General features: G+C 63.9%; 1 protein-coding gene across 2 annotated transcripts; it reads left to right on the plus strand.

The window, feature by feature from the left end:
* The first annotated feature begins 1,560 nt into the window (after positions 1-1,560).
* Positions 1,561-26,044, plus strand: CYTH4 (cytohesin 4). 2 transcript variants are annotated; one of them, XM_070051495.2, is made up of 13 exons: positions 1,561-1,706; positions 8,768-8,850; positions 10,634-10,698; positions 11,703-11,769; positions 12,922-13,040; positions 14,848-14,928; positions 15,471-15,583; positions 18,159-18,307; positions 20,364-20,475; positions 22,602-22,678; positions 22,945-23,016; positions 23,360-23,514; positions 24,383-26,044. In XM_070051495.2, the coding sequence occupies exons 1-13, from the start codon at positions 1,688-1,690 to the stop codon at positions 24,453-24,455; spliced, it is 1,185 nt and encodes a 394-aa protein (XP_069907596.2). In that variant the 5' UTR covers positions 1,561-1,687; the 3' UTR covers positions 24,456-26,044. The 2 variants fall into 2 exon arrangements, with proteins under 2 accessions (XP_069907596.2, XP_069907597.2); XM_070051496.2 differs by lacking the exon at positions 11,703-11,769 and having other exon boundaries at positions 1,579-1,706.
* Positions 26,045-26,586: the final 542 nt, after the last annotated feature.

Here is a 26,586-nt window from a genome sequence, read left to right on the forward strand (position 1 = left end):
GGGGCCGGAGAGATGGCGGCAGCAGACAGGAAGCCAGAGCAGGAAAGGCCCCGGCCCGAGGAGCAGCCAGGATCCTGGCAGAAGCACACTAACTCCCGGCGACCATGGCCCGCCAGCTCCACCCCTGGCCGATCCCAGCCCTTCCCGCCGCTGCCGTGCTGGGTACCCACCCTCCAGCTCAAGAGCCCTGGGGGCCAGCTCAGGACCACGGGGGCAGCAGGACCTGCGAGGGTGGCACTCACAGACCTGCCACGGAGCTCTTTGCCACGCTGGCAACCGTGGCTTTCCCCACACTGCTCCTTCTGTGTGAGCCACAGTGTGCCGTGTCCAGCCCAAATGCGTGGAGTAGAATCGAGTTTACCATGGGGATCATGTTCAAGTCTCCTGCAAAGCTACCTGGAGCTACCCTAAGCCAGGGGAGGAGGCAGTGCGGGCCCCAGGCCCTGGGCACGCTGGGCTGGGACGGCAAGTGTTTATCCAGCACCTGCTATGGCCCAGGCGTCTCACGCGACCGTCTCACTCCGTCTTCTCCAAGGTCCCACGGTGAGTGTGGTTGTTCCCCTCACACGGGTAAGCAATGTGAGGCTCCCCGCAGGCAGACAAAGCCATAAGCCTGAGTTCATCGGGTCCCAAGTGGCAGGGCTGAGAGTCGAGCAGCCGAGCCTGGCCCCACTGTCCAGACGCTGCGAGGATCAGCTGCCGGGGCCCGCGTTGTGGCGCCGCAGCTTGGGACGCCTGCACCCGTATGAGAGCGCCTGGGTCCCAGCTCACCCTCCACCTCCAGCCCAGAATGTGACCCTGGCAAGCAGCAGTTGATGTTCAAGTACCTGAGTTCCACTCACATGGGAGACTCGGATGAATTTCCCAGCCCCTGGCTATGGCCTGGCCCAGCCCTGGCTGGTGTATTTAGTGGAGTGAACCAGCGGATGGAAGATATTTCTCTCTCTCTCTCTCTCTCTCTCTCCCCTCTTTCCCTCTCTCCCTCTCTCCCCTACCTCCCTCCTCTGTCACTCTGCCTTTAAAACAAATACACAAAATTGGAAGCCTACAAAGTTCAAAAGGAGCAATGATAGACAAACTTCAGATTTGATAGTGAGTTTCCTGGCAGCCTAGTGGAAAAGGGAAACTGAACATATAACCAACTGGTCACCAGACAGGAACAAGTCAGGCATTTAATTAAAGGGAAGCAAAGCAAGCCCTTCCTAGCTAGCACTGAATGTTTTTTTATCAGTGGGAGTTGAACGAGAGCCTCGGGGTAGGACACACGGGGCCCAGCCAGGAGGACTAAGCAGGCTGACCCTTGGGTTTGTGTGTGGGGACCCCCCCCCCCAGGATGAATATCACGGCCCCGAGAGAACGTTCTATTCTCAGAGCATGTGTGCACACGTGTCTGTGCGAGGCTCCCTGTGGCTCTGTTCTCTCTCTCTCCCCTCTCCCCGTCTGTGTCATTGGCTGCTACCTCCCTGCTCGCACCCCGAATGCAAAGGTCCCCGATGCCGGCTTTAGAAAGTGCGGCCGCCTCGGGAGCCTGCGCAGGAGCCCCGGGCCTGCACGTACTTCCTCCCTGCAGGCAGGGCTGGGCGGGGTAAGCAGGAAGAGGCCTCTGCAGGGGCGAGGTGACGCACCCTTGCCGGGCTGGCCGAGCAGCCGAGGGTCAGGGGCAAGGTGCTGCCCCCGGGGCCTCACCATGGACCTGTGCCACCCAGGTAAGCACCTGGGCCCGGGCCCTGCAGGCCTGAGCGCCCTCTGCCGAGGGGCGGGGTGACGGCACCTGCCTTGCAGGTCCTGGAAGGAGACGGTCTGGAATGCACTTGACACGGGTGGGAGAGGCAGCAGCAAACATGAGCACTCCTGGGGCTCAGGCTGGGTCGCAGGGGCACCTGCTACAGTAGGAGAGAGCACACGCCACAGGTCATGTGGCATATGTCACTTTCTGTCACATGAGAAAAGTAGGGCAGGGACGACGGGAAACAGGGGAGCGCCCCCGAGCAGAGCCCTGAAGTGGGGGAGGGGGTGATCCGCGGGGGTTCCGGGGCAAGAACATTCCAGTACAAGGCTCAGCGCTGTTCTTGCGACGAGGCTGAGGATGGTGGCTGTGTACGGGGACCCTGCAGCCCCTTTCTGCCATTGGGGGCGGCTGAGGAGAGGCGCAAGCTTCCCCATACCCAGGGCGGTGCAGGGAAGACGACAGGAGGCTGGGACGCTGGCAAGGGGGGCAGGGCAGGCTCACGGTCCTGGGGAGCGGAGAGAGGGACGGGGAGAGGGGGAACCAAGTCCCCCCCACCCAGTCCCAGAATGTCCCCGAGGCACCTGGGGTGCCGCCTGGCAGGAGCCACTCAGGTCCCCGGGGCCAGGTGGCTTCAACCTTGTTCGACAATGAAGCCTTTCTTCAGATGAAAGCCAACGGGACCACGGTCTTGGGGTCCCGACGCCCGGGGCTGTGTCCTGCCTGGCTGTCCTGGGGGAAGGAGACTCAGGCAAGGACTGACTCGCCTGAAGCCGTGTGGCCAGTAAGTGGCAGAGGGACAAGAACCCAGGAGGAGAGAGCCCCAGGTCGGGGGCAGGGAGAGGAGCCAGAGCAGAGGAGTGGGGTGGGAGGAGGGATCTCATCTTTGCTTCAGGCTGGCCCTGGGGGACGTGGGTGGGTGGCAGGTGCAGGTAGTTGCCTGGTTGGCTCGTCCTATCGGCCATTCACTCTCTGCACACTCCTCCAGGGTGCTGTGTGTCAAGTGGGGTAGAGTGGTGACCCAGCTATGGGCCGACCCCTGAGGGAGCTCCTGGTCCAGGGTGTTGGGGTGAGGGGGGCAGAGGGAGGCGCTGGTTCTGCAGGGCTCTGACCCGGATGAGTCAGTGGATACAGCCACAGAATGTGGAAGGAAGCAACTGTCTCCAGAGAGGCAGAGGAGATCTGGGTAGACTTCCTGGAAGAGGGGGTAGGGGAAGTGACAGCCCTGTGACCACCTGAGACTTGATCAGACTCCTCGGTGGGCAGGACACTACCCCAGGCTGAGCCCAGACTCGCTGCCTGTAGGTGGCTGCCCTCATCCACCTGACCTGCAAAGCGGGGGTGAGCCGGGGCTCGGACAGACTCCCCCAGATCTGGCTCAGAATCCAGCCCTGCACCTGCCCATGGCCGGGATGGGTCTCTCCCACCTCAGTCTTCCCAGGGCCCACCTGGGACGTGGGAGAGCAGCTAGGGCCCCGCCCCTGGGGCTTAGGTGGTTGGGGACACGTCCAGGCCAGGAAGCCCCGAGGTGACCGAAGGCGAGCGCTGGCTGGGCGGCCACCGATGCAGGAGGCCACGGCCGGTTAAAAATAGAGGCATCTGCAGCGGGGGAGAGGAAGCCGCGGGCGGGGCCTCTGGGCTGGGGTGAGCAGCAGCCCCCCGGCCCCCAGCGCCCTCCGGCCTGGGGCCTCTTCCCAGAGGGCGCCAGGCTGGCACTGCCCGCTGCCCTGGAGGGGAAGTCAGGCAGCTGCCCTGGCAGGCGCAGCGACGTCTAAAATTATGTCACAAAAAGGGAAGTGCAGAGGAGCCGCGGCGGTCGGTGCGGGCACGAGGCAGCTGCAGCCCAGGGGCGCAGGGGTCAGGGGTGCAGAGGGGCCGGGCGGGGCAGGAGAAGCATGAGGGACGGGGAGGAGGCAGCAGGGCTCTGCAGGGGTGCTGGTGTGTGTATTATTATTGCAAAAACGTTCATCTCCCTCAAAATCCGAGGGCGCTTCCAGATGCTGGTGGAGGGGCGTCTGGCCCGGCGTTGGGTTGGACGCAGGCTGAAGTGCCCGCTTCCCAGGGCAGGCGTGCAGCGCGGCGGGTGAGACCCTGCTTGGACGCCCACGCCCCATCCTTCCAGTCCCGCTCCTGGAGCCCAGCGGGGGGCAGCAGCCATGGCTCAAGCTGGGGTCCGGGCTCCTGGCTGGGTTGTCGCTGGCCTTAGGGGAGTGACCCAACAGATGCAGGGTCTCTCTCTCTCGCTCTCCACCCCCAAAAATAAATAAAATAAATGTTTTTTTTTTTTTAAGACAAACCTGAATTTTAAAACACATTCCCACACCCCGTGTCGGAGAGGCTGGCTTCCCCGGCTCCGGCTCCTGGCTCCCGCGCGCTGCCGGCGCCCAGCCTGGGAGACAGCGGCGATGGCTCTGGTAGCCGGGTCCCTGCTGTCACATGGGCGACCCGGATCAAGTTCTCCACTGTGGTTTTGGCCCCAGCCAGGGGCTACTGTGGCCCTCTGGGGTGTGGACCAACAGCGGTTAAGTCTCTCTCTCTCCACCCCGTCCTTCAAACAAATAAATCATTTTTGAAATGTTCATGGAAAATGGAATTAAAAGATGTTTAGTTTGGCCAGCGCTGCGGCTCACTTGGCTAATCCTCTGCCTTGCAGCGCTGGCACACCGGGTTCTAGTCCCGGTCGGGGCACCGGATTCTGTCCCGGTTGCCCCTCTTCCAGTCCAGCTCTCTGCTGTGGCCAAGGAGTGCAGTGGAGGATGGCCCAAGTGCTTGGGCCCTGCATCCCATGGGAGACCAGGAGGAAGCACCTGGCTCCTGGCTTCGGATTGGCGCAGCGCATCAGCCGTAGCGGCTGTTTGGGGGGTAAACCAACGGAAGGAAGACCTTTCTGTCTCTCTCTCTCTCACTGTCTATAACTCTCTCTCTCTGTCTCTCTCTCTGTCTAAATCTGCCTGGCAAAAAAAAAATGTTTATTTTCTTGTCAAAAAATCTGAGCTCCGTGTGCACAAGACGTCTTCAACCATTCACAGAGCGTGCATATTATGAAAACCGTCCGTGGCTTCCTCAAAACTGTGTTGGCGTCAAAATAAGTTGCTGTCTTGTAATTCCATTTTCCTACAAACTTTTGGATTATTATGAGTGATCAAAGGAAATTGCTGGGTTAAAGATAGACACATACACAAGCTCTAAACAGAAAGGTGAGGGGATGCTTGCCTGGGGCGGGGTAGGGGTGCAGCGCTTCCTCCCCAGGTGGGGTGCGGCTACCCAGAGTCAGGCTGGCTCACGGAAGGCAGAGCGCCAGCTCCCCCACCAGCCGGTGGCTGGGCTCCCCTGTGCTCCCTCCCATGCACCTCTGCACGATGCTGACTCTGACCTTACGCTTCTGCCGTCGTGGCCGTGACGGTGACCGTGGGGATGGCAGCGGCAACAAAACACAGCTCCCCCGAGCCGGCACCACCAACACCAGCCTGAGAGTCGGAGGCGCCGCTCACCAGCCAGGTCTTTGCTGTCCTCCTGGCCTTCGGCGCCCTCGGCTCTGAGATGGGGAGGAGCACCCAGTTCCTAACCAGAGGTCGTGCCTGGGGCCGGAAGGTGCAGTGCACAGGGCGTTGGCTGGAGCAGCCCCGGGTTGTCAGTGCCACCTATTGGGGGAAGGTCCCTGACAGAAGGGGGCTGTGAACCACCTGTCTCCACAGAGGGGCACTACGTGAGCTATTGGAAGTAAAGGCACAGCAAGCGCCTGGCTTCTCCCACAGTCCCTGCCCTAGGACACCCGATCTTGTGTCTGCCACACCCGTGCCTCAGTTTCCCCAGTTCTGCAAGGCTGGCGTGAGGGGGTGGTGAGGTCCACCTGTAGGCATCTTTCATGTCTCACCTTTGTTCAACACGCAAGCGTGCCTCTGCTGGGTTTAAACGATGCGCGTGGAGACCCCAACTCCGCCCCCTTCCTACCGGGTCAGCCGGGCGGCTGCGCTCCCCTCCCTGAGCGTCGGGGGCATCATCTGCAGGACGAAATGGCACACACCTTCCTTGATGAGCTGGTCCCAGCAGCAGCCAGAGCACCGGGGGCCGGGCGCCCGGTGGGGGCTCAGCCTGCGCCAGTGGCTGGGGTCCACGGATCCCAGAACTGCTGAGTGCAGCGGGGAGGAGGTCGGCGTGGGGGGCACTGCAGCCAGGCAGAGAGGAGGACGGATGCCTGGGGCCCAGGGAGCAGCAGGTGCAGAGGTCACAGAGGGGTAGAGCTCAGGGGCCGGGAGGGGCGGCCAGGGAGGCCGAGCACAGGGCTCAGCGGCAGCGTGGGCCAGCCCAGCGGGATTCGGGCTGTTTGTCCCAGGACTGGTGGGGCAGGGGGTCACGAGGAGACATCGTGAGCATCACCTGTCCTCGCAAGCAGGGTGAGACAGGTGGGAAAGGGGGCGGAGACTGTGGGAGGAGCAGAAGGTGGGCGGGGCGTGGATGCGGGGAGGAGAGAGGAGGGTGTTGGGGTGCCCCTGGGGGAGGGGCACACTCCCCAGAGCTGCAGAGCTCAGGACTGGGGCCCCATGGGGGGAATTCCAGGAGGTCAGCTTGGGGTGCAGGGAAGGGGGTGATGGCCGCGTGCACAGGGGATAAATGGATCAACCAGGAGAAGGGGTGCGTGTGGTTCCTCAGCCAGGAGCCGGGGACCAATGAGGAGTCCCCCAGGGGAAGGGGACAGCCTAGGACCCAGGGAGCCCTGCCTGGCCTGGCTTCTCTCTGAGTCCTGCCCCGCCTGGAATCCACCAGACCTCCACCAGCAGGTGTGCCCAGGCCAGAAACAGGCCAGCAGGCACCGAGCCCCAGCCCACAGGAGAATAGCGGAAAACAAACCCTCGACCCCAAAGCCCGAAGGAGGTGGTCGACTTTCTCTGGGGACATTCAGTCTCCTTCGCTGCTCCCAACAGGAGTTCCCGGTCCCAGCTTCCCTACCTCCCTGCCTTGTCCGGGGGACGGCCGGCCCCTTACTCCTCCCATCCCTGCATGCCCCAAACAGCGCGAGGCTCCACCTGTCCTGGGACAGAGGCCAGGCGTCAGGGGTGTCCTCCCTCCAGGCTGTGTGGCCTGGGGCCGGTCACTTTGCCTTTCTGGGCCTCGGTGTTATCAGCCGGGTGCTGCTTCAGACAGAGCCAAGGATGGAAGAGCCACGCCTGGTCACAGACCTTCCTGTGTCAGAGATTGTCCCACGTCCCTCCTCCCTGCACCCAGGAAACAGGACCCCACAACCCGCAGACCTCAGAGCCTCAGGGACAGATGGACACAGTCCCCCGTGGGGCCCTCCCCCACCACTAGGTGCAGGCACCCATGTCCCCATGTGTAACGGTGGACAGGGCACCACCATGCAGGGTCAAGGTCATGGCCACACTGACCCCTGAGCTACTCTGTCCCCCGCCAGGCCAGTGACTTCTGGTGGGGACCCCTCTCCTGGCTCATGTGATATAACGCAGGGGTCTGGGCAAGCCCGGGGGCAGAGGTGCTGGCTGCAGCTCTGTGGGCACAGGTGTGCTGGGGGGGCACCAGGGATGCCGGAACGCGTCCTCCTGGGGCCACAGCCGCCCCCTCAGCCTGCAGGCTCTGGGTCTGAATCCCTACAAGAGCCTTGCATTTGTGTGGCCGGAGCTTCCTTTGGGAGAGGCGGGTCCCTGGGGAGGCAGCTCCTGTGGCTGGGGCAGGGTCCTGGGGAGGGACCAACTGTGAGACTCCTCTCCACACCCCGCCCTGGGCACCCAGCTCCCTCCGCCTGGTTCCCTGCTGGCCCAACAGGTGCCTTCTGGGCCAGGCCCTGAGGGCTGCTGTGCCCATGGGAGGGGCACTTGGCATTCTCTCTGAGTGGTCACTGGGGGCCACGCTTCCTGAAGCTAAGACAAGGTCAGAGAGCTGGGGCCGGCCTGCAGGGGAGGCGTCCCCAGAGCAAGCCGAGAAACGAGACTGAGCAGCCAACGGTGCCGGGAAAGGGAGGGGCTGGCTCCTGGGGCGGCAGGTGGGGGCGCTGTTGGGCCAGAATGAGGAGTCCCTGGAGACTGCCGAGAGGGGTGGCCGTGGCCCAGCGGGCCCAGAGACGGGCGCCGTGGCAGCTCCTGGCACCAAGTGCCCACGCCGGCACACAGGTGTCACTTATCAGCCCCCCGCCCCGCCCAGGTCCTATCTTGGCTCAGGAACCTTGTCCCTGCGCCCCCATGGCCAGGTCCCCTCAGTCCTCCGAGCCCCAGTTTCTGGGGATGGGCACTCAAAACCTCATCTCCCCACCTGACGGCAAGGACACCAGACCACCCCACGGAGGGCTCCTTTCCCAGGCTCCCTTGCTGCTGGGCGTGGCCCATGGGGTGGGAGGCGGCGTGCAAGGCCACTTCTTGGCTGGGCAAATAGACAACTGAATAAGTGGCAGGCACGGGAGCCAGTGCGGAGGAAGGGGTTCTGGGCAGGGCGGGACTTGGCGCAGAGGTTAAGGCGCGGCCTTGGGCGCCCACAGCGCCTGTGTGGTTCAAGTCCAGCTCTGCTTCTGACCCAGCTTCCGGCTAATGCTCACCCTGGGAGGCCACAGGTGATGACTCCAGTGCTTGGGGGACCCGGATGGAGGGCTCGCCCGGCCCTGACCACTGTGGGCATTTGAGGAGTGAACCAGCAGACAGGAACTCTCTCCATCTGTCTCTTCCTTTGGAGTAAATTAAAAAATTGCTGAATTTTCAAAAATGGTTTAAAAAGAAAGGAAGCCCAGGTGGGGGTAGGCACCCGCGGCGGGCATTTCCATGAGCGTTTATTACGTGCCAGGCTCTTCCCAGGTGCTGGAGTGGCGCACTGAGCGAGGAGTGAAGGCAGTGAGCCAAGGGAGAGGCCAGGGTGCCCGACCCTGGCAGGAGGGGCGGGGGAAGATGGGCAGGTGGTCAGGGACAGCTGCTCGGAGGAGGTGGCCCCTGAGCCGAGGCTGGAGTGGAGAGGGTAGAGGAGTCACAGGGTCTGCAGGGAAGGGGCCGGGGAGGCGGGGGCGGCTGGCGCCGGGTGGCACAGAGTTCGTTCTTCTCGCTCCAGACCCAGCGGAGCTGAGCAGCGGCGACTTGGAGGAGCTGCAGCGCATCAGATGGCACCGCGAGCAGCTGCTGGAGGACATCCAGGTGCGCGTCCACCCCCGTGCTGGCCCTGGGGCGGGCTGAGGCCCCCGGTGCCCCCCCCCACAGGCCAACACTGACACCTGCTCTTGCGCCTCCTGCTCACCCCTGCACCGCGCCCCGGGGTGGGCTGAGACCCCCAGTGCCCCCACCACGGGCCAACACTGGCACCTGCTCCCACACCTCCCGCTCACCCCTGCACCGGGGCGGGCTGAGGCCCCCAGTGTCCCCCACCACCACGGGCCAACACTGGCACCTGCTCCTGCGCCTCCCATCACTCCCCCCACTGGCCCCGGGGTGGGCTGAGACCCCCAGTGCCCCCACCCCGGGCCAACACTGGCACCTGCTCCTGCGCCTCCCATCACTCCCGCCCTGGCCCCGGCGAGAACAGCGCAGGTGCAGGGCCCTCTGGCACTTCCCAGGCTCCAGCACGGACCCAGCATGTGGGGCAGAGGCAGTCTGATTACACAGCCCCCACGTGCCGAGACACCCCCATCCCCAGCCCCGCCGTGTGCCCAGCCCCACAAGCCTCGCCCAGCTGCACCAGGGGCCGGGTTCCAATCCGGCTGTGAGGCCTCAGTCAGGCCCCACCCCTCCAGAAACACAGAGCAGGGGCCGGCACGGCCAGGTGGCCCTCAGTGTCCTGGGTACGGCGTCTCAGCGCATCGGGCTCTCGGTGGCCGTCCTGGACCGGCCTGGGTCCCTCCCCGGGCCTTGCCCTCGCGGGTCCCTCAGCTTGGGACTCCCCTCAGCTCTTCTTGCGGCTCTGCCTTAATGTTTCATTCTCAAACGCCGCCTCCCCCTGGAGGCTGCCCTGAACACCCCCAGGGCTGCAGCTGCTGTCCCCACCCCCACGCCCAGAAACTGAAGGTTCCCGGGAGAGGCGAGCCATGAACCCAGCTCCCCCTGCACCGTCCCCTGATCCTTTCTGCACAACCATTTCACTTGCCCAGGACCACCCTGCCCCAGGAAAGCAGGCTCCTTAGCCCCACAGAGCATGGTGCTCAATCGGCGGCCGATCCGCATCTGAGGGCTGGGGAAGCCGCTCTGTGGCTGGGCCACGACCACCCGGACAGGAGCTGCCAGGCCCCACGAGGGCCCTGAGTCGCAGGATCGCCCCCACGGCCAGCATCCTCCACCCGCCCCTCCTCCAGGTCTCCAGGGCACTGCCGGGTTCTCAGGCCGCCCTGCACCTGCCAACTCTCACCCCAGCAGTGGCGATGGCTGGGACCAGGGACCAGGGGATTCCTCTGACCCGGGCCCCCCCTCCAGGTCAAGGAAGCAGGGCTCTGGGGTCTGCCGGGGGGCGCGTCCTCCCATCTCCTCAGCCCGCCGTGTCCTCTCTTCACTGGGATGCCAACGTCGCTGGGAAGAGGGCCTGTGCCTGCCGTCCGTCCCTGTGGGAGCCAGAGACTGGGGTGTGGGAAGGGGCTGGTCCCAGAGCCAGAGCGGGGACAGAGGAGCCGATGGGGAGCCGCGGGCAGAACCCGAGCGGGGGAGGGGCGGGCTCCCAGGGACAGGGTGAAGAGGGGCAGGTCTGATAGAGGGCCGGAGACCTGACCACAGAACAACAGAACAGGGCGGAGTCAGGTGGGCAAGGGGGAGGGACGACCTCCCACCAAGATAAGAGCAGAATGCTGGGTGCCGACAGAAGCAGGGGTCTGGCCTGGGAGCTGGCAGTGGGCCCACAGAGGTGAGGGCCAGGGGTCAGGGTGTGGGAGTGTCTCAGGCCTGGGGGTCCCGGTCTCACCCAGCTCACGCCCCTCCCGGGGGCCCTACCCTCCTACAGAAGCTGAAAGACGAGATCGAAGAAGTGTTCGCCCAGATCGACTGCTTCGAGAGTGCGCAGGAGAGGTGAGGGCCTGGGGGACCCTGGAACCGGCTACAGGGCTCCTAAGGGCGTCACATATCACGCACAGCCAGGGGTCGGCCTGGGCCCTGGTGAAATCAGGCCGCAGGGAGAGCCCACGTCCAGACAGAGCCTGGTCGTCCCACCGCTCCGCCCTCCTGAGCCACCCTGGCCGGGCCCTCACCATCCATGGCCAGGAACGTGGTGGGACGGGCAAAGGGGAGGGGAGCTCAGCCCGGGGCACAGGGCGGGGCAGGGGGAGGACGGGAGCAGGACCAGGGCCCGGCCCCTCGCCCCACTCAGCAGAGCCAGGGCCCCCGGCTCGCCCTGCTATGGGAAGATGCTCACTGGCTCAGTGACCTGGGGCAGGTCCTCCCCTGCCTGGGCCTCAGTTTCTCCATTTGTGCAGAGCAGTGGCTCCTACACAGCCTCCTGGGGCATCAGGGCGCTGGTGACCACGGACAGTGGCCCAGGGAACCCACCAGCCTCTGCCACCCCCGGGCCCCCACTTCCATCCCCTGCCACCAGCATACATGCATGCGCGCGCGCACACACACACACACACACACACACGGCCCTGTGTCTCCAAGTTTCCTGCTCCAGCCAGCTCCCATGGTGCCTGGGGGTGGGGGGTGGTGTCACCCCGTTTTACAGGTGAGGAGACAGAGGCTGAGAAGAAGCGACTCCCCAGAGGCCGGGGCGGTGCCTGGAGCCCCGCGCACACACCCCACTGCCCATCAGGCGCCTCCCTGCCTTCTGGTGCAGGCCCCTCAAAATTCTCCCCCAAACCCCTGGGGGTTCCTGAGAGTGGCCGAACGCTGGCTGAGGCCCGAGTTGGGGGGCTCAGCGCTGCAGAGAGGGGCCCGCACCTGCATTTCTCTCCCTCCCTGCTTCCAGCACGGTGTTGGGGACTCCATGTCCAGCACCACCCCCAGGAGGGAATCTTGGCTGCCCCTGGGGGACTGGGGAGCCCTGGTCCTGAGCTGACGGTTCCCTCTCCTGTCCCCAGCCGCCTGGCGCAGAAAGAGAGGGAGCTGAGCATCGGGCGTAAGAAGTTCAACATGGACCCGGTGAAGGTGGGCGGCCCGCGGGCGGGGGCCCCTCCACAGCGCCCACTCCTCCCCCCAAGTGACCCACTGCACGGAGGATGGAGCTGAGGCCCTGCAGGGCCCCGGGGCCTGGGGTGGGAGGTGGGGACAGGGGCCTGCGTCTCCTTCTCTGTGGCTGAGACTTCATGGTGGGGCCTTGGTCCCAGCCCTGCCCTCTGCGGTGGCCCAGGGCACGGGGGTCAGGGCTGGGCTGCCCCAGTCCCCGCCCTGCAGAGACAGAGAGGAGGGAGCCATAGCGACACACAGGTGGGGACAGGGCAGCCAGCGGGCACAGAGCTGCTCCCGGTGTGACAGCCGCCTCTGCCCCACTGCAGCCAAGAGTGGCCCGCGTGCCCCCCATCCCCCGCCGCAGACCCTCAGACCCACGCACTCAGTGCCATTTCCCTCCACCTGGGTGGGGGGGCGTCTCTCAGAGCCCACCCTCCGGCTGCTCATGGGGGAGTGGTCCCAGAAAGTCAGAGGCCAGCCCCTGAAGTTGGCTGATGGACAAGGGAGACCCAGGTCGTGGGGAGAGGTGCTGTGACGTCAGCAGTGGGTGGAGCAGGGTCCCAGGTGGCAGGCAGGGGCCACTCTCGTTTCTTCTAGAAAGGAAAGGAAGGGCCGCGTGGAAGCTTCCACCCCAGGGGGAGGGGGGCAGCCCAGGCAATTTCCTCCCCTTTTGAGTTAGTTGGATTTTTTTGACACTTTTATACAATAGACAGAGATTACTGGTGCGACAAAGCAAAATGCTATTTTTAAGTGATATGAGTTTTCGGGGAACAAAAGGAGAGGCTCGATCATTGAATCTCAGGATTCCGGATTCACGGGCCCACCGATGTGCATCATCGGGGCTGTCTGACCACAGAGTACCCCACGGAGCACCTGGCGGGAACCCCGACTCTCTTTGCACACCTCCAGGGACGGGGAGCTCACCACGGAGCACCTGGCGGGAACCCCGACTCTCTTTGCACACCTCCAGGGATGGGGAGCTCACCACCTCACAAAGGCAGCTGCCATCAGGAGGGGACACAGAGTCCCAGAACAGGCCACGCCCCCCCGCCAGGGTGCCTGGCCCCCGTGCTCCCACCCCTCTCCCAGGCCCTGGCTCCAGGTGGCTCAAGGGCTCTGTCCTGCCCCCAGGGCATCCAGTATCTCACGGAGCACAAGCTGCTGACCCCGGATGCCCAGGACATCGCCCAGTTCCTGTTCAAGGGGGAGGGCCTCAACAAGACGGCCATCGGGACCTACCTGGGGGAGAGGTAAGGGGCGGGACCTGAGGAGGCAGGGAGTGGGGTGTGCAGGTAGGCGACAGTGCGAGTCCCGCTGCTGATGTCCTGGCTCCTTAGGGGCCGAGGGACAAGCGCTCAGCCCCTCCAGCTGCTGGGACCCTCGCCCATTTGCGCATTTATGGTGACAGACAGACAACTTTTAGAGCTCCAGGGGCCTTCCACGCCCTGAATTTCCCCAGGGAACAAGGGAGACGGAACTCCTGAATGCAGGGAGGACTTGCCAGCGGAGGGCACAGATCCCAGTGTGCCAAATATGCCCCAAAATGATGGATCTGTGAAATGCAAAGAAAGCAGGGGACCAAGACCGGCGCCGCGGCTCACTAGGCTAATCCTCCACCTTGCGGCGCCGGCACACCGGGTTCTAGTCCCGGTCGGGGCGCCGGATTCTGTCCCGGTTGCCCCTCTTCCAGGCCAGCTCTCTGCTGTGGCCAGGGAGTGCAGTGGAGGATGGCCCAGGTGCTTGGGCCCTGCAACCCATGGGAGACCAGGAGAAGCACCTGGCTCCTGCCATCGGATCAGCGTGGTGCGCCGGCCGCAGCGCGCCAGCCGCGGCGGCCATTGGAGGGTGAACCAACGGCAAAGGAAGACCTTTCTCTCTGTCTCTCTCTCTCACTGTCCACTCTGCCTGTCAAAAAAAAAAAAAAAAAAAAAAAAAAAGAAAGAAAGCAGGGGACCAAGGATGGGGGGGCAGTAGGGGGTCTCGTGGAGAAGGTGAAACTGGAAGGGGACGCGGGCCTGAGCTTGCAGGCATCCGGGAAGAGCATTGCACATGGAGGGAATTGCCCGTGCAAAGGCCCTGGGGCATAAGCAGCTCACGCAGCGGCAGGCTGCTGAGTCTGTAAGGGAGGGTGAGAGGGGTGAGGTGGGACCGAGGGAGGGTTCTGGGCAGAGCAGAGGCTGCTGTGGCCCCTCAGACTGGACTGAAAGGGACAAGGGCACAGCTGGGCCAGCGAGCCCCAACTCCTTCCCCCAGCTCCCCACAGGACACACTTCCCTCCCTGAGCAAGGCGGTGAGCAGGAACGCTCCTGGCTTAAGAGCAGGAAGAGGGAGGAAGTGAGGGAGGCCTGGACCCCGCCCCATCACACGGATGAGGGAGCTGGGACCCGGGAGGTCGCGTGGCTTGGGTGGGGTCCCGCGGGCAGGAAGTAGCAGCGGAAGGTTCTCACCTGGGGGGTGCCAGCTCCAAAGCCAGAGTGCCCCTCCTGGGAGGCCCAAAGCTGGTGGGCAGTGAGGGGATGTGTGTGTGCACATATGTGTGTGTGCATGTATGCATGTGTGCCAGTGTGTGTGTGTGCCCAGTGCGTGAGTCCGCATGTGTGCACACCTGTGGGAGAGCAGGGCTCCACCCTTGGGTGTGACAGGGACAGGGCCAGGGTGAGCAGAGCCCTGGGTGTGACAGGGACAGGGCCAGTGTGAGCAGAGCCCTGGGTGTGATGGGGACAGGGCCAGTGTGAGCAGAGCCCTGGGTGTGACGGGGACAGGGCCAGGGTGAGCAGAGCCCTGGGTGTGACAGGGACAGGGCCAGGGTGAGCAGAGCCCTGGGTGTGATGGGGACAGGGCCAGTGTGAGCGGAGCCCTGGGTGTGACGGGGACAGGGCCAGGGTGAGCAGAGCCCTGGGTGTGACGGGGACAGGGCTGGTGTGAGCAGAGCCCTGGGTGTTCAGACCCCAGAAGGGCAGACGCCTGTTCCCTCCTCGCCTCCCCCCACTCCAACCCCCTCTAGGAGGTGGGGACCAGCAAGTCCCCAAGTGTACCCCCCTCCCCCCTCCTCTGCAGGGACCCTCTCAACCTGCAGGTGCTCCAGGCCTTCGTAGACTGCCATGAGTTCGCCAACCTCAACCTCGTCCAGGCCCTCAGGTGAGGGGGGCACACGAGGGGGGCTGGGGCGGCAGCACCCACAGGGGCGGGAGCCAGGAGGACATGAGGAGCCAGACATAATGAGTGGTGGCACCTGCCACCCGAAGCTCACTCTCTGAGCTCACGGGTACAGGACCTCACCCCCCTGAGGTCACAGGTGCACAGAGCCCACTCCCTGAGCCCATGGGTACAGGACCTCACTCCCCTGAGGTCACAGGTGCACAGAGCCCACTCCCTGAGCTCACGGGTACACGGGGCTCACTCCCTCAGCTCACGGGTACAGGACCTCACCCCACTGAGGTCACAGGTACACGGGGCTCACTCCCTGAGCTCACGGGTACACGGGGCTCGCTCCCTGAGCTCACGGGTGCAAAACCCTGGCATAGCTGTGTGCTCACATGCACTCCTCCCACCTCCTCCCACCGCGTCCTTGCTTGGAGAGCGGTCCCAGATTCCCCAGCCCCACTCCAGGGACAGAGCCGTGGGGCTGGAATAGGCACAGCGGCTTGGCTGGATTCGCTGAGCGCCCTGTTCCTCCCCAGGCAGTTCCTATGGAGCTTCCGCCTGCCCGGCGAGGCCCAGAAGATCGACCGCATGATGGAGGCCTTCGCAGCCCGCTACTGCCTCTGCAACCCGGGCGTCTTCCAGTCCACAGGTGCAGGGCCCGGGAGCCCAGGCTGAGGGCAGGCTCCGTGCCCGGCCCTCTGCCGGTGCTTGTGTGGCTCAGGGCCCTCAGGACAGGGTCTCTGGGAGGGGAGGCAGAGAATGAGGGCCCAGTGGGCTCGGGTAGCGACAGCTCTGGTATCTGCAGGCAGGGGCCATGAGCCAGCTGGTCCCGGACGGCTTCTTGGAGGTGGCACGGTCTGCACAGGGTTTTGAGGGTGACTAGGAGTCCTCCTCGAGTTTAAAGGAGAGAGGCCTTGTGGGCAGCAATTTCAGCTTCAATGTTTATTTATTTATTTTTTAATTTATTTGAAAGGCATCGAGGCAGAGACAGACAGAAATGCCATCCACTGGTTGTTGTCCAAATTCCTACAGCAGCCAGGGCTGGGCCAAGCCGCAGCCAGGAGCCTGGAATACAATCCGGGACTCCCACGTGGGCCGCAGGAACCCAACGCTTGAATGGTCGCCAGCTGCCTCCCAGGCATAACTGGAAGCAGAGCCGGGACTCTAAACGCAGGCGTCCCAAGCGGTGTGCGGATCCCTGGGCCAGCCACTCGCCCCAGAGCTGTTTAAACAGGGGCCCAGCAGCTTGGAACTGGGCACATGTGGGGTCCCAGGCACAGGAGGAGACCCAGAGGGGGCAGTCCCCACACGCTCCCCGCAGAGCTGACCCGTGCCTGCGAGGAGGCACCGGGAGACAGGGAGGGGTGGCCCTGGCCCCTGTGCTGGCCCAGCGGGCACTGAGTGTGGCCTGCACACGCACCAAGTCGTCTCTTCCTCACAGCTCTGCCGGGCACTGGCGGCACCCTGCCCTTCCAGAAACAGAGAGCACAGAGCCAAAAGAGCACACAGAGAATGCACAGACCCACGGAGAACACACAGACCCACGGAGAACACACAGACACACGGAGAACACACAGACACACGGAGAACACACAGACACACAGAGAGCACACAGACCCACGGAGAACACAGACCCACGGAGAACACACAGACCCATGAGAACACACGGACACACGGAGAACACAGACCCACGGAGAACACACAGACCCACGGAGAACACACAGACACACAGAGAGCACACAGACCCACGGAGAACACAGACCCACGGAGAACACACAGACCCATGAGAACACACGGACACACGGAGAACACACAGACCCACGGAGAACACACAGACCCACGGAGAACACACAGACACACAGAGAGCACACAGACCCACGGAGAACACAGACCCACGGAGAACACACAGACCCATGAGAACACACGGACACATGGAGAACACACAGACCCACAGAGAACACACGGACACATGGAGAACACACAGACCCACGGAGAACACACAGACCCACGGAGAACACAGACCCACGGAGAACACACAGACCCACGGAGAACACAGACCCACGGAGAACACACAGACCCATGAGAACACACGGACACATGGAGAACACACAGACCCACAGAGAACACACGGACACACGGAGAACACACAGACCCACAGAGAACACACAGACACACAGAGAACACACAGACCCACGGGGAACACACAGACACACGGAGAGCACACAGACACACGGAGAGCACACAGACACACAGAGAACACACAGACACACAGAGAACACACAGACCCACGGAGAACACACAGACACACGGAGAGCACACAGACACACAGAGAACACACACACGGAGAACACACAGACCCACAGAGAACACACGGACACACGGAGAACACACAGACCCACAGAGAACACACAGACACACAGAGAACACACAGACCCACGGAGAACACACAGACACACGGAGAGCACACAGACCCACGGAGAACACACAGACACACGGAGAACACACAGACCCATGAGAACACACACACGGAGTGCACACACACGCACAGAGGGCACACAGACACACAGAGAACACACAGACACACAGAGAACACACAGACACACCAGAAAACACACACACACAGAGGGAGGGAGAGAGGGAAAGAAAGAGGAAGAGAGGGAGAGAGAGAGGAAGAGAGGGAGAGGGAGGGAGAGAGGGAGGCAGAGAGATGGAGAGGGAGATGGAGAAAGAGAGGGAGGGAGGGAGGGAGGGAGAGAGGGAGGGAGGGAGGGAGGGAGCGGGAGAATCGGCATCTTTGAACCTCAAAGATAACCTCCTATGTCTCTGATGGGGATGCCGCAGGTCAGGGAGGTTGAGTACTCCTCAAGGCCAAGGTCGGAGAGGCTAAGGACTTCCCAAGGTCAAGGTCAGGCAGGCTAAGGCCTTCCAAGGTCAACCAGAGTGCCATTTCCCTGGCTCTGGGTCCCCCCCCGGGCCTAAGTACCCCACCAAAGACCCAGCGCAGCCTCCTCCCCCCCCCCCCCCGCCCCCAAGCCTCAGCCCAGCGTCCGGCCCAAGCACGGCCGGCTGACTAACGGAGCAGGGGCCCGCCGGCCGGCCGCGCATTGCCGGGATTGCAGCCAACAGCAACCAGTGTGTGCGCTGGGGGGGGGGGGGGGCACACTCTGCGGGAGGGGGCTTCGGAGGGGGCCGAACGGGAAGGGTGACCCGCCGCCCGCCCACAGACACCTGCTACGTGCTGTCCTTCTCCGTCATCATGCTCAACACCAGCCTGCACAACCCCAACGTCCGCGACAGGCCGTCCTTCGAGCGCTTCGTGGCCATGAACCGCGGCATCAACGGGGGCAGCGACCTCCCCGAGGAGCAGCTCCGGGTAAGAGGCGCCCCGCCGGCCCAGCGGAGGGCAAAGTCCCAGCGCGGGCTCTGCTGAGAGGACCCGGCCAGCCCGGCGACCATCCTGCAACCCACCATCATAAACAGGGTGGTCCCTGAAGGCCCTTCCCAAACTTGCCTCATGTTGCTCCTGCCCACAAACTATGACACACCTCCTCCGGGAAGCCCTCCCAGATTGAAGCCTCCAGGAGCCCCTGGGCAGCCATCACTCTCACACACACACACACCAACGGGGTCTCCTTGTTGGACCCTGAGACGCCTCCAGCTCTGCTCACCTGCCTGTCCTGAGTAGAAGTTCAAGTCCAGGAACGGAACAGGCCCCAGGCCTGCTGTCTCCTCTCCAGGCAGCCCCCACCCCTGCCACACTGTGCCAGGCCCTGCGCCCAGCCAAGGGCCCCGGGTGTGACTAACCACAGTTCCAGGCCAGCAGAGAAGGTGACCCGCGTGTGAGTCACAGCCCTGGGAAGTCCTGTGGTGCCGACTGCGGCACAGCAGCTCTGGAGATGCTGGGGGCAGGGGCAGGGTGGCATCCTGGAAGGCTCCACGGAGGAGGTGACTTCTCAAAGGAGCCTTGAAGGTTGCATAGGAGTGGTCCAGAAAAGAAACAGGAAAAGGACATCCCTGGCTGGGAAAGGGAGAGGCACGCGGGGGGCTGGCTGAGGGGCGTGGGCCAGGGCTCCCCACAACAGCACAGGGAGTTTGCCTGGTTCCTGTGGGGGGCTCAGAGCCGGGTGCAGCAGGAAGCACAGGAGGGAGAGCCCGAGAGCCTGGCTTGAAAGCGGGCGGCCGATGCTCTCGCAGACTCTGCCTGAGGGGCAAAGACCCCGCCCAGCTCAGCCCCTGCAGCCGCCTGTCCCTGGAGCGCCAGTGTGAGATCTGCCCCCTGGGTCCTGGCAGGGCTTGGGAGCAGCTCGGAGCTCAGATCAGACCCCACGAGCCGGCTCAGCCTGCGCATGGCCTTGGGTGACAGTGCCTTGGGTGACGCCCGCGGCCTTTGTCGCCATGAAGCGGGACGCACCAGCTCCGGCTCCAGTGCCCGGGACACAAACGCTCCCGGGCATCGCGAACAGCCCACGCGGGCAGCCCAGGGCCACCGTGCACTCCCGCCAGCCCTCCGTGAGCCCGTGCAGGCACTGGCGTCGCGCCCCATAGATGTCTTCCCCGTGGAGCCTCTGCCCCTCGCGCCGAGGGCGTTTGTAGAGAGCTGGAATTCGCCAGCTCCCCGCTCCCTACTCGGGAGCCCCGAGCTCTCAGGGCCATCGGGACCTTGGCCAAAGGATCCTGGTGGGAGTCTTGGACTCGCAGGCGCAGCACAGGATTTCCTGACCCGGTCCGGTTCTGATCAGCCCAGCGAGCCAGGCAGTTTGGATTGCGGGACCTGGGCAGGCCCTTCCTGAAGCCCAGTGCCTCCTGCCGAGCATGGCAGGCAGTGCCGGGTGATCCGGTGCCGGCGTCCCGACCTCGCCCCCAGGGTGGTCCCAGCCTGGCTGGCCTACCTCCAGCCACCAAGGCTGCTCCTTCAGGTCTCGGCAGCTCTTACTCCAGAAACACCCCCAAGGACAATGGACAGCGCCCCGGGGACCTCACCGTCAGCGCCTGGCCAAACGGGGTGTACGGGGGAGGGGGAGCCTCCGAGGGCCGCAGTCAGCAGTCCACCTGCCCCTCCTCCCTGTGGTGCACCTGCTCAGCTCAGCCGCTGTGGCACTGAGGCGGGCGGGGCTCCCCTTCCCAGGAGTGGGAGTGGGAGTGGCAGTGGGAGGCCCTGACTCTGGCAGCTGGGCCCCAGAGTATGTGTGAGCGTGTGTGTGTGTGTATGTGTGTGTGTGTGTGTGTGTGCATGCAGCTTACATGTGTCATGCACGCCGTGTATGTGTGCGTGTGAGGTGCCCACCTGTGCTTGCTCTGCCTGGCTGTAGCACGGGGGTTGGGCCAGGCCAGGTGTGGTTTTGGGAGCCGGAGCAGGAAGGGTCTGCCTGAGGGGCGGCCTGACCGAGGCCCCCGGGGCTCAAGCCCAGGCCTCTGCTCCTCTCCGGCAGAACCTCTTTGACAGCATCAAGAGCGAGCCCTTCTCCATCCCCGAGGACGACGGCAACGACCTCACGCACACCTTCTTCAACCCGGACCGCGAGGGCTGGCTGCTCAAACTAGGTGAGAGGCCGCCAGGCACACAGCCAGCGCCCAGGCTCGCCGACGCACACTCAGACACGCCGACACGCACTCAGACACGCCGACACACATTCAAACACACCGACACACGCTCAGACATGCCGACATGCACTCAGACACACTGCCACACACACACGCTGACACACACTCAGACACACCGACACACACTCACACACCGACACACTCAGACACGCCAACACACACACACACCGACGTGCACTCAGACATGCCGGCACGTACTCAGACACACACTCACACACTGACACACACTCAGACACACCAACACACTCAGACACGCCGACACGCACTCAGACATGCTGACACGCACACTCAGACACGCCGACGCACATTCAAACACACCGACACATGCTCAGACATGCCAACACACACTCAGACATGCCAACACGCACTCAGACATGCCGACGCACACACTCAGACACACCAACGTGCACTCAAACACACCGACACACAGACATGCCAATGCACACTCACACATGCCGACACACACTCAAACACACCGACACACTCAGACACACCAACACACACTCAGGCACACTGATGCTCACTCAGACAGGCCGACACACACACTCAGACACGCTGACACACACACTCAGACATGCCAACACACACTCAGACACACAGACATGCACACTCGGACATGCTGACACACACTCAGGCGTGTGTGCGCATGCTCCTGTGTGCACAGGCACATAGCTGACACTCAGGCGCACCAACATGCACACTCAGGCATGCCAATGCACACTCAGACACACAGACATGCACAATCAGGCACATGGGTGCACACTCAGGCACACCAACACACACTCAGGCAAGTGGGCACATGCCCCTGTGTACACAGGCACACAGCTGACAGGCGCACCAACATGCACACTCAGGCATGCCGATGCACACTCAGACACGCCGACACACACACTCAGACATGCCAACACACTCAGACACGCTGACATGCACACTCAGACATGCTGACACACACTCAGGCATGTAGGCACACGCTCCTGTGTGCACAGGCACACAGCTGACACTCAGGCGAACCAACATGCACACTCAGACATGCCGGCATGCACACTCAGGCACACAGGTGCACACTCAGGCACACCAACATGCACACTCAGGCAGCACATGCAGGCACTCCTTGCAGTCTCTAGGGAGAGTGGGGGCAGCGTCAGGTCTCCTGACCCCCAGCCAGGCAGTCTGCACAACCCACGCACCACCCCCTGTGCTCAAAGGGAAGGGGGCGGGGCCAGGGGCTGCTCTGCAGGTGGGGAGCTGAGGAGCAGATGGGTGCAGAGACAAAGCTGCAAGTGCATGCGGTTTCCCTCCCCAGAGGGGTGAGGTGGGGCTCCATTCAGGACCTGCTCTGTGTAGGCGGGGGCTGGGCCCTCGGACACCCAACCTTTCCACATGCCCCAGGCCACAAGTGGCAGGTGCAGCAGGCAGAGGGTCAGGTGTCCCTGACAGGGCAGGAGCATGACAGGATGTGGCTGGGGGGCTGCGGTGGGGCTGCAGCTGCAGAGGGTGACAGGGGAACTGCAGGACCTGATGTCCCCCCACCACCCTCCACACACACACTCCCGGAAGCTTGCCCTGCGGGTGGAGGGGGAGACATGGCAGATCTGTGAGGCAGATCCTACTGGAGCAGGGGCCTCGGCCAGAGCAGCCTGCCTGGTGCTGTGTGACACTAGATGCCCACGGGGGCCCCACATCTCCAGGCCCGCACCCCGCACAGCTGCCTTGGCCCTCAGGCTCAGGCTCTGAAACTAGGACCCCGGGTTCAAGTCCCCGGAGCCTCAGCTCTGCTCTGGGACTGTGGGCGGGCGCCACAGCCTCTCCGCTCCTCAGTCTCCTCACCTGTCAAATGGACTTAGCCAGACAACAGCAAGATGGAAGGCTCAGCCCAGGGCCAGGCAGGGGCCGGAGGGAGCAGGAGGAGTCGGGGTTGAGCCCAGGAGGGACAGCAGCCAGGAAGGGCAGGCAAGGGTCACTGTTGCCAGGGTCTGCTCCTGGGGAGCCCTAGGCCAGGGAATGTGGGAGGGGCTCCGGCGGGCACCCCAGGAGCAGGCGGAGGGCTCACAGTCAGGGTCTCACAGGGGGGCGTGTGAAGACCTGGAAGCGGCGCTGGTTCATCCTGACCGACAGCTGCCTCTACTATTTCGAGTTCACCACGGTGAGCAGACGCCGCACCCCCGCCCCTCCTCCACCTAGTGCTTCCCGCACTCCCACTAAGTGGACGCCCTACAGAGCTTGGGACCCTTCCTGCTCCCTTGGTCTGCCTCCATGACCATTTTACAGATGGGGATGGCAGAGGGACAAGGGGAGGCTCCCCACACCCTGCCGACAGCCTTGAAAACGGGCACAGTCCCCTGTGGGTCCAAGTTCATGTCCTGACCTTGGCCTTGAAATTCCTTCCCCTCCCCCCCGGCCGCCCTGCAGGACAAGGAGCCGCGGGGAATCATCCCCCTGGAGAACCTCTCAGTGCAGCCCGTGGACGACCCCAAGAAGCCAGTAGGTGCTGGGCTGCTGGGAGCCTTCCCAAAGGGGGCGTGGCTGGGCTGCACAGGGCTCTGCTGGAGGAGGCTGGGCTGTGCCCACCACACCCTCCAGATGGGGCCCTGGACTCCAGGAGCGGGTCAATGTCACCGAAAGGGCTGTGACACTGGCTGGGTGACCTGAAAAGTCACCCCCCCCCTTCGGAGCCTCGGTTTCCCCTCCTGTGCCACAGGATCAGGTGAAGCCTGGTGCACAGGAAAAGCTCAGTGTGGGGGATGGGGTCACGGGTGCCTGGGGGGCGCGCGGCCTCCCTCCCCTCCCCCGCTGCCCTGCCCTCACCCAGCCACGCCCCCCGCAGTTCTGCCTGGAGCTCTACAACCCCAGCTGCCGGGGCCAGAAAATCAAAGCTTGCAAGACGGATGGGGACGGCAAGGTGGTGGAGGGCAAGCACCAGTCCTACCGGATCTCGGCCTCCAGCGCCGAGGAGCGCGACCAGTGGATCCAGGCCATCCAGTAAGGGGCGGCCCAGCGGGGGCGTGGCTCTCCATCACCTTCCAGAGGCCCCCGCTGCTTTCGGGTCTCACAAAGGGGGCTCGCTAGGCAGGGGGCCAAGTCCCAAATCGCCCTCCTGCTTCAAGAACACAGCTTCTCCCCACAACCCATATTGCATGGGCCCAGCGCCCTGCCAGCTCCCAAGACACAGGGCAGGGAGAGACCAATGTCCTGGGGCCAGCGGGAGGACCCAGTGCAGTGATGCTCGGAGCGCACTGGCCCAGCACCTTGCATTTGGCAAGGGTGCTCCCGTCAGCATCACCCTCCCCTGGAGGTGCAGGGAGGAGCTTCCTGGAGTGGAAGGACCACTGGAGACAGACACAAAGGGGCAGGCCTGCTTGGGTGGCACCCAGAGGCCAGGTGAGACCGGGCCATGGGGGAGGAGGCTACAGAGCGCGGCAAGGTCATGGGCACATGGTAGTGAGCTCTGGTTTCTCCTGAGGGCACTGGGGAGCCACAGACTGCTAAATGGGGAGGGGTGTGGCCAGGTGAGAGAGGCCACAGAGCAGGGGCCGGCTGTGAGGTGGCGGGATGGGGTCACACAGCTGCGGAGGGGCAGAGCCGGGCTCCACCCAGCCTCTCCCTACTCCCTTCCAGAGTCTCCAGCGGGAGCTGAAGAGGGGTCCAGGGCACCTGGGGGCAGAATTCCCAAGACTCAGTCCCTGATCCGAGTGCCCCCGCTCAGGCCCTGTTGGCATCATGTGGCCTCTCCCCAGGCGCGTAGCAGCCCCACGCCTCCCTAGGGCTCCCCTGCTCCCGCTTCGAGCCCTGGGAGACCCTGTGCTGGCCGGTCCAGCCCTGGGAGCCGCCTTTCCCGCTCTCACTGCAGGGCCAGCATCACCCGCGTCCCCTTCTACGACCTGGTCTCTGCTCGGAGGAAGAAGATCGTCAGCAAGCAGTGAGCCTCCTGGGAGGCGGCGCCGGAGGCCAGCGTCCTGCGACCCGGTGCCCTGTGGTAGCTGGAGCCCCACCTGCTACGCCTGGCCACTGATGCTTCCTTCTCCCTGCACTTCCTAGAGCTGACTGTAGGGGGCGCAGTGCTCAGGAGGGAGACCGGGAACCCCAGAGGGCACAGAGCCCACAGCCGCAGCGGCTGCCAGGAGGGACTCCCAGCCCACTACAGGGGAGAGCGAGGCCAGCAGCCAGAGGGGGCCAGCGCCTGCTTTCTTCTGGGCTTCCGTGTCCTCAGCGCCGAGATGTCTGTCCTCAAAGCAGGAGGGGCCGTGGGGTCCCTGAGCGCTTCCCACCCCCAACCAGCCCCTCCTCCTGCTCAGGACATCTGCAGCAGCCCCTCCCTGCCCGAGCAAGGACCCAGACCCAGGGGCAGGACCCAGGAGGCGCCAGGAGCCCAGCTGGGACGCGCTGTGTGCCCTCGCCCAAGTCACTGCCGCTTCTCTGGTTCTTCCAGAGTCTGGACTAGAAAGGCCGCGGCCTCTGCACTCTGTTCCCCGAGCAAGGCCAGCAGGAGGGGAGCAGAGCAGGCACCACCCTCAAGGATGTGCCCCTGGCGGGGAGAAGCAGGCAGAACCCAGTGAGATAACGACACAGTGTGTCCCCAACACAGACTGAACCCAAACAGGGATAGAGCCACAACCCAGCAGCCAGGAAAAGAGCCCTGTGGGCTGTGACCACCGGGAGGGCTGCCTGGAGGCAGTGGCCCAGCCACCAAGTGTGACACAGGGCTTGTGGCTGGGGAGGCAGAGACCCTCTCACAGCTTCCCTGCTGGCCCACTGGCCAGTGGTCCCAAGGTGGTGAGGGGTGGCCCAGGGGTCCTGGCACCCTGAGACCCCCTGCAGCAGCATTGTCAGAATAGAGAGTGAGCTCCTTCCCTGGGCAGGCAGCTCCGTCTGGGAGAGCGCCACCTGCAGGAAGCCCTGTGAACAGCTCCTTTCTCATCCTCCACGGAGGCCCAGGGAAGCCTGGAGGGAAACGCCAGACTAGGGGGCAGGAGGTAGTCACCTGAGTGGGCGAGTGGAGTGGGCGGAGCCCCGGGAGGAGAGCAGGTTACTAGGCAACCACATGCACACACACACACACACGCATGCACACTCCCATGCCTGCAGAGACACACATAGAGACGTGCATACATGCAGAGAGACAGAGATGCACACGCAGACACACATACAGTGATACACACACACACACACACACTCTCCACAGGGCCAGGCTGGAGCAGCGGCCTCGTGAGGGGGTGAGATCCCCGTGTCTAGAGGTGTGCAAGCCCCTCATGCTACTGCCCCGGAGGACTGAGCTGGACACCTGCAGGAGGAGCTGGACACACAAGGATGGCCACAGGCGACCCCACGTGTGGAAGCACAGCGGGGGGCGGCAGCAGGGGCACTGGGCGGGAAGCAGCCCTCCTCTCGCACACCCTGGCTGTGTGCCCTGAGCCCGCTCCCTGCCCTCTCTGGCCACCGAGGACAGGGAGGGTCAGTGGCTTTCTGGGCGCAAACGACTGGGTGACAGAATAAAGTTCATGATCCAGCTCGCGAGGGGGCTCTGTCCTTGACCGTGTCCACCAGGCTCGACCTCACTCGGGCCCTGCCCCCATCCCTTCCGGGCAGAGAGCAGGACGCCAGACAGGGACAGGTGGGCACTCAGGGGTCCGGCCACACGCCAGGAAGGAAGGGCACCAAGATCCGCCCCCAGCCTCAGCTGGCCCTGCCTCTGACACCGCCATCGGAGCCTGCCCTGCAGACCTGGGAGAGCCCAAGAGGCGGCTCCCGCACAGCCCCTGCGCCCTGAGCACCTGCCGTGTGCCAGGCTCTGTGCACAGAGCCAGGAATTCACAGGTGACTGAGAATCCGGTTCAAGGCCTGGCTGCGCCACTTCCAATCCAGCTCCCTGCTAACACTCCCAGGAAAGCAGTGAAAGGTGACCCTGTGCTTGGGCCCCCGCATCCACATGGGAGACTCAGAAGAAGCTCCTGGCTCCTGGCTTCAGCCCAGCCCTGCCCCCACATGATATTGGGGTGAGCTCACCCCATGTCTGCTCCCTGGCTGCTGGACTGGGAGCTCCCTTGCAGGTTGGGC

The sequence above is a fragment of the Oryctolagus cuniculus genome, chromosome 11, assembly GCF_051225735.1.
Source record: "Oryctolagus cuniculus isolate XC-2025 breed Fujian yellow rabbit chromosome 11, ASM5122573v1, whole genome shotgun sequence".
Taxonomy (NCBI): domain Eukaryota; kingdom Metazoa; phylum Chordata; class Mammalia; order Lagomorpha; family Leporidae; genus Oryctolagus; species Oryctolagus cuniculus.

Excerpts from the sequence above, each read along its gene's own strand:
- CYTH4 (XM_070051495.2), top strand. Across the intron at positions 11,770-12,921 it reads TCAACATGGACCCGGTGAAG|GGCATCCAGTATCTCACGGA; the intron begins GTGGGCGGCCCG and ends TCCTGCCCCCAG. Across the intron at positions 15,584-18,158 it reads GGGCGTCTTCCAGTCCACAG|ACACCTGCTACGTGCTGTCC; the intron begins GTGCAGGGCCCG and ends GCCCGCCCACAG.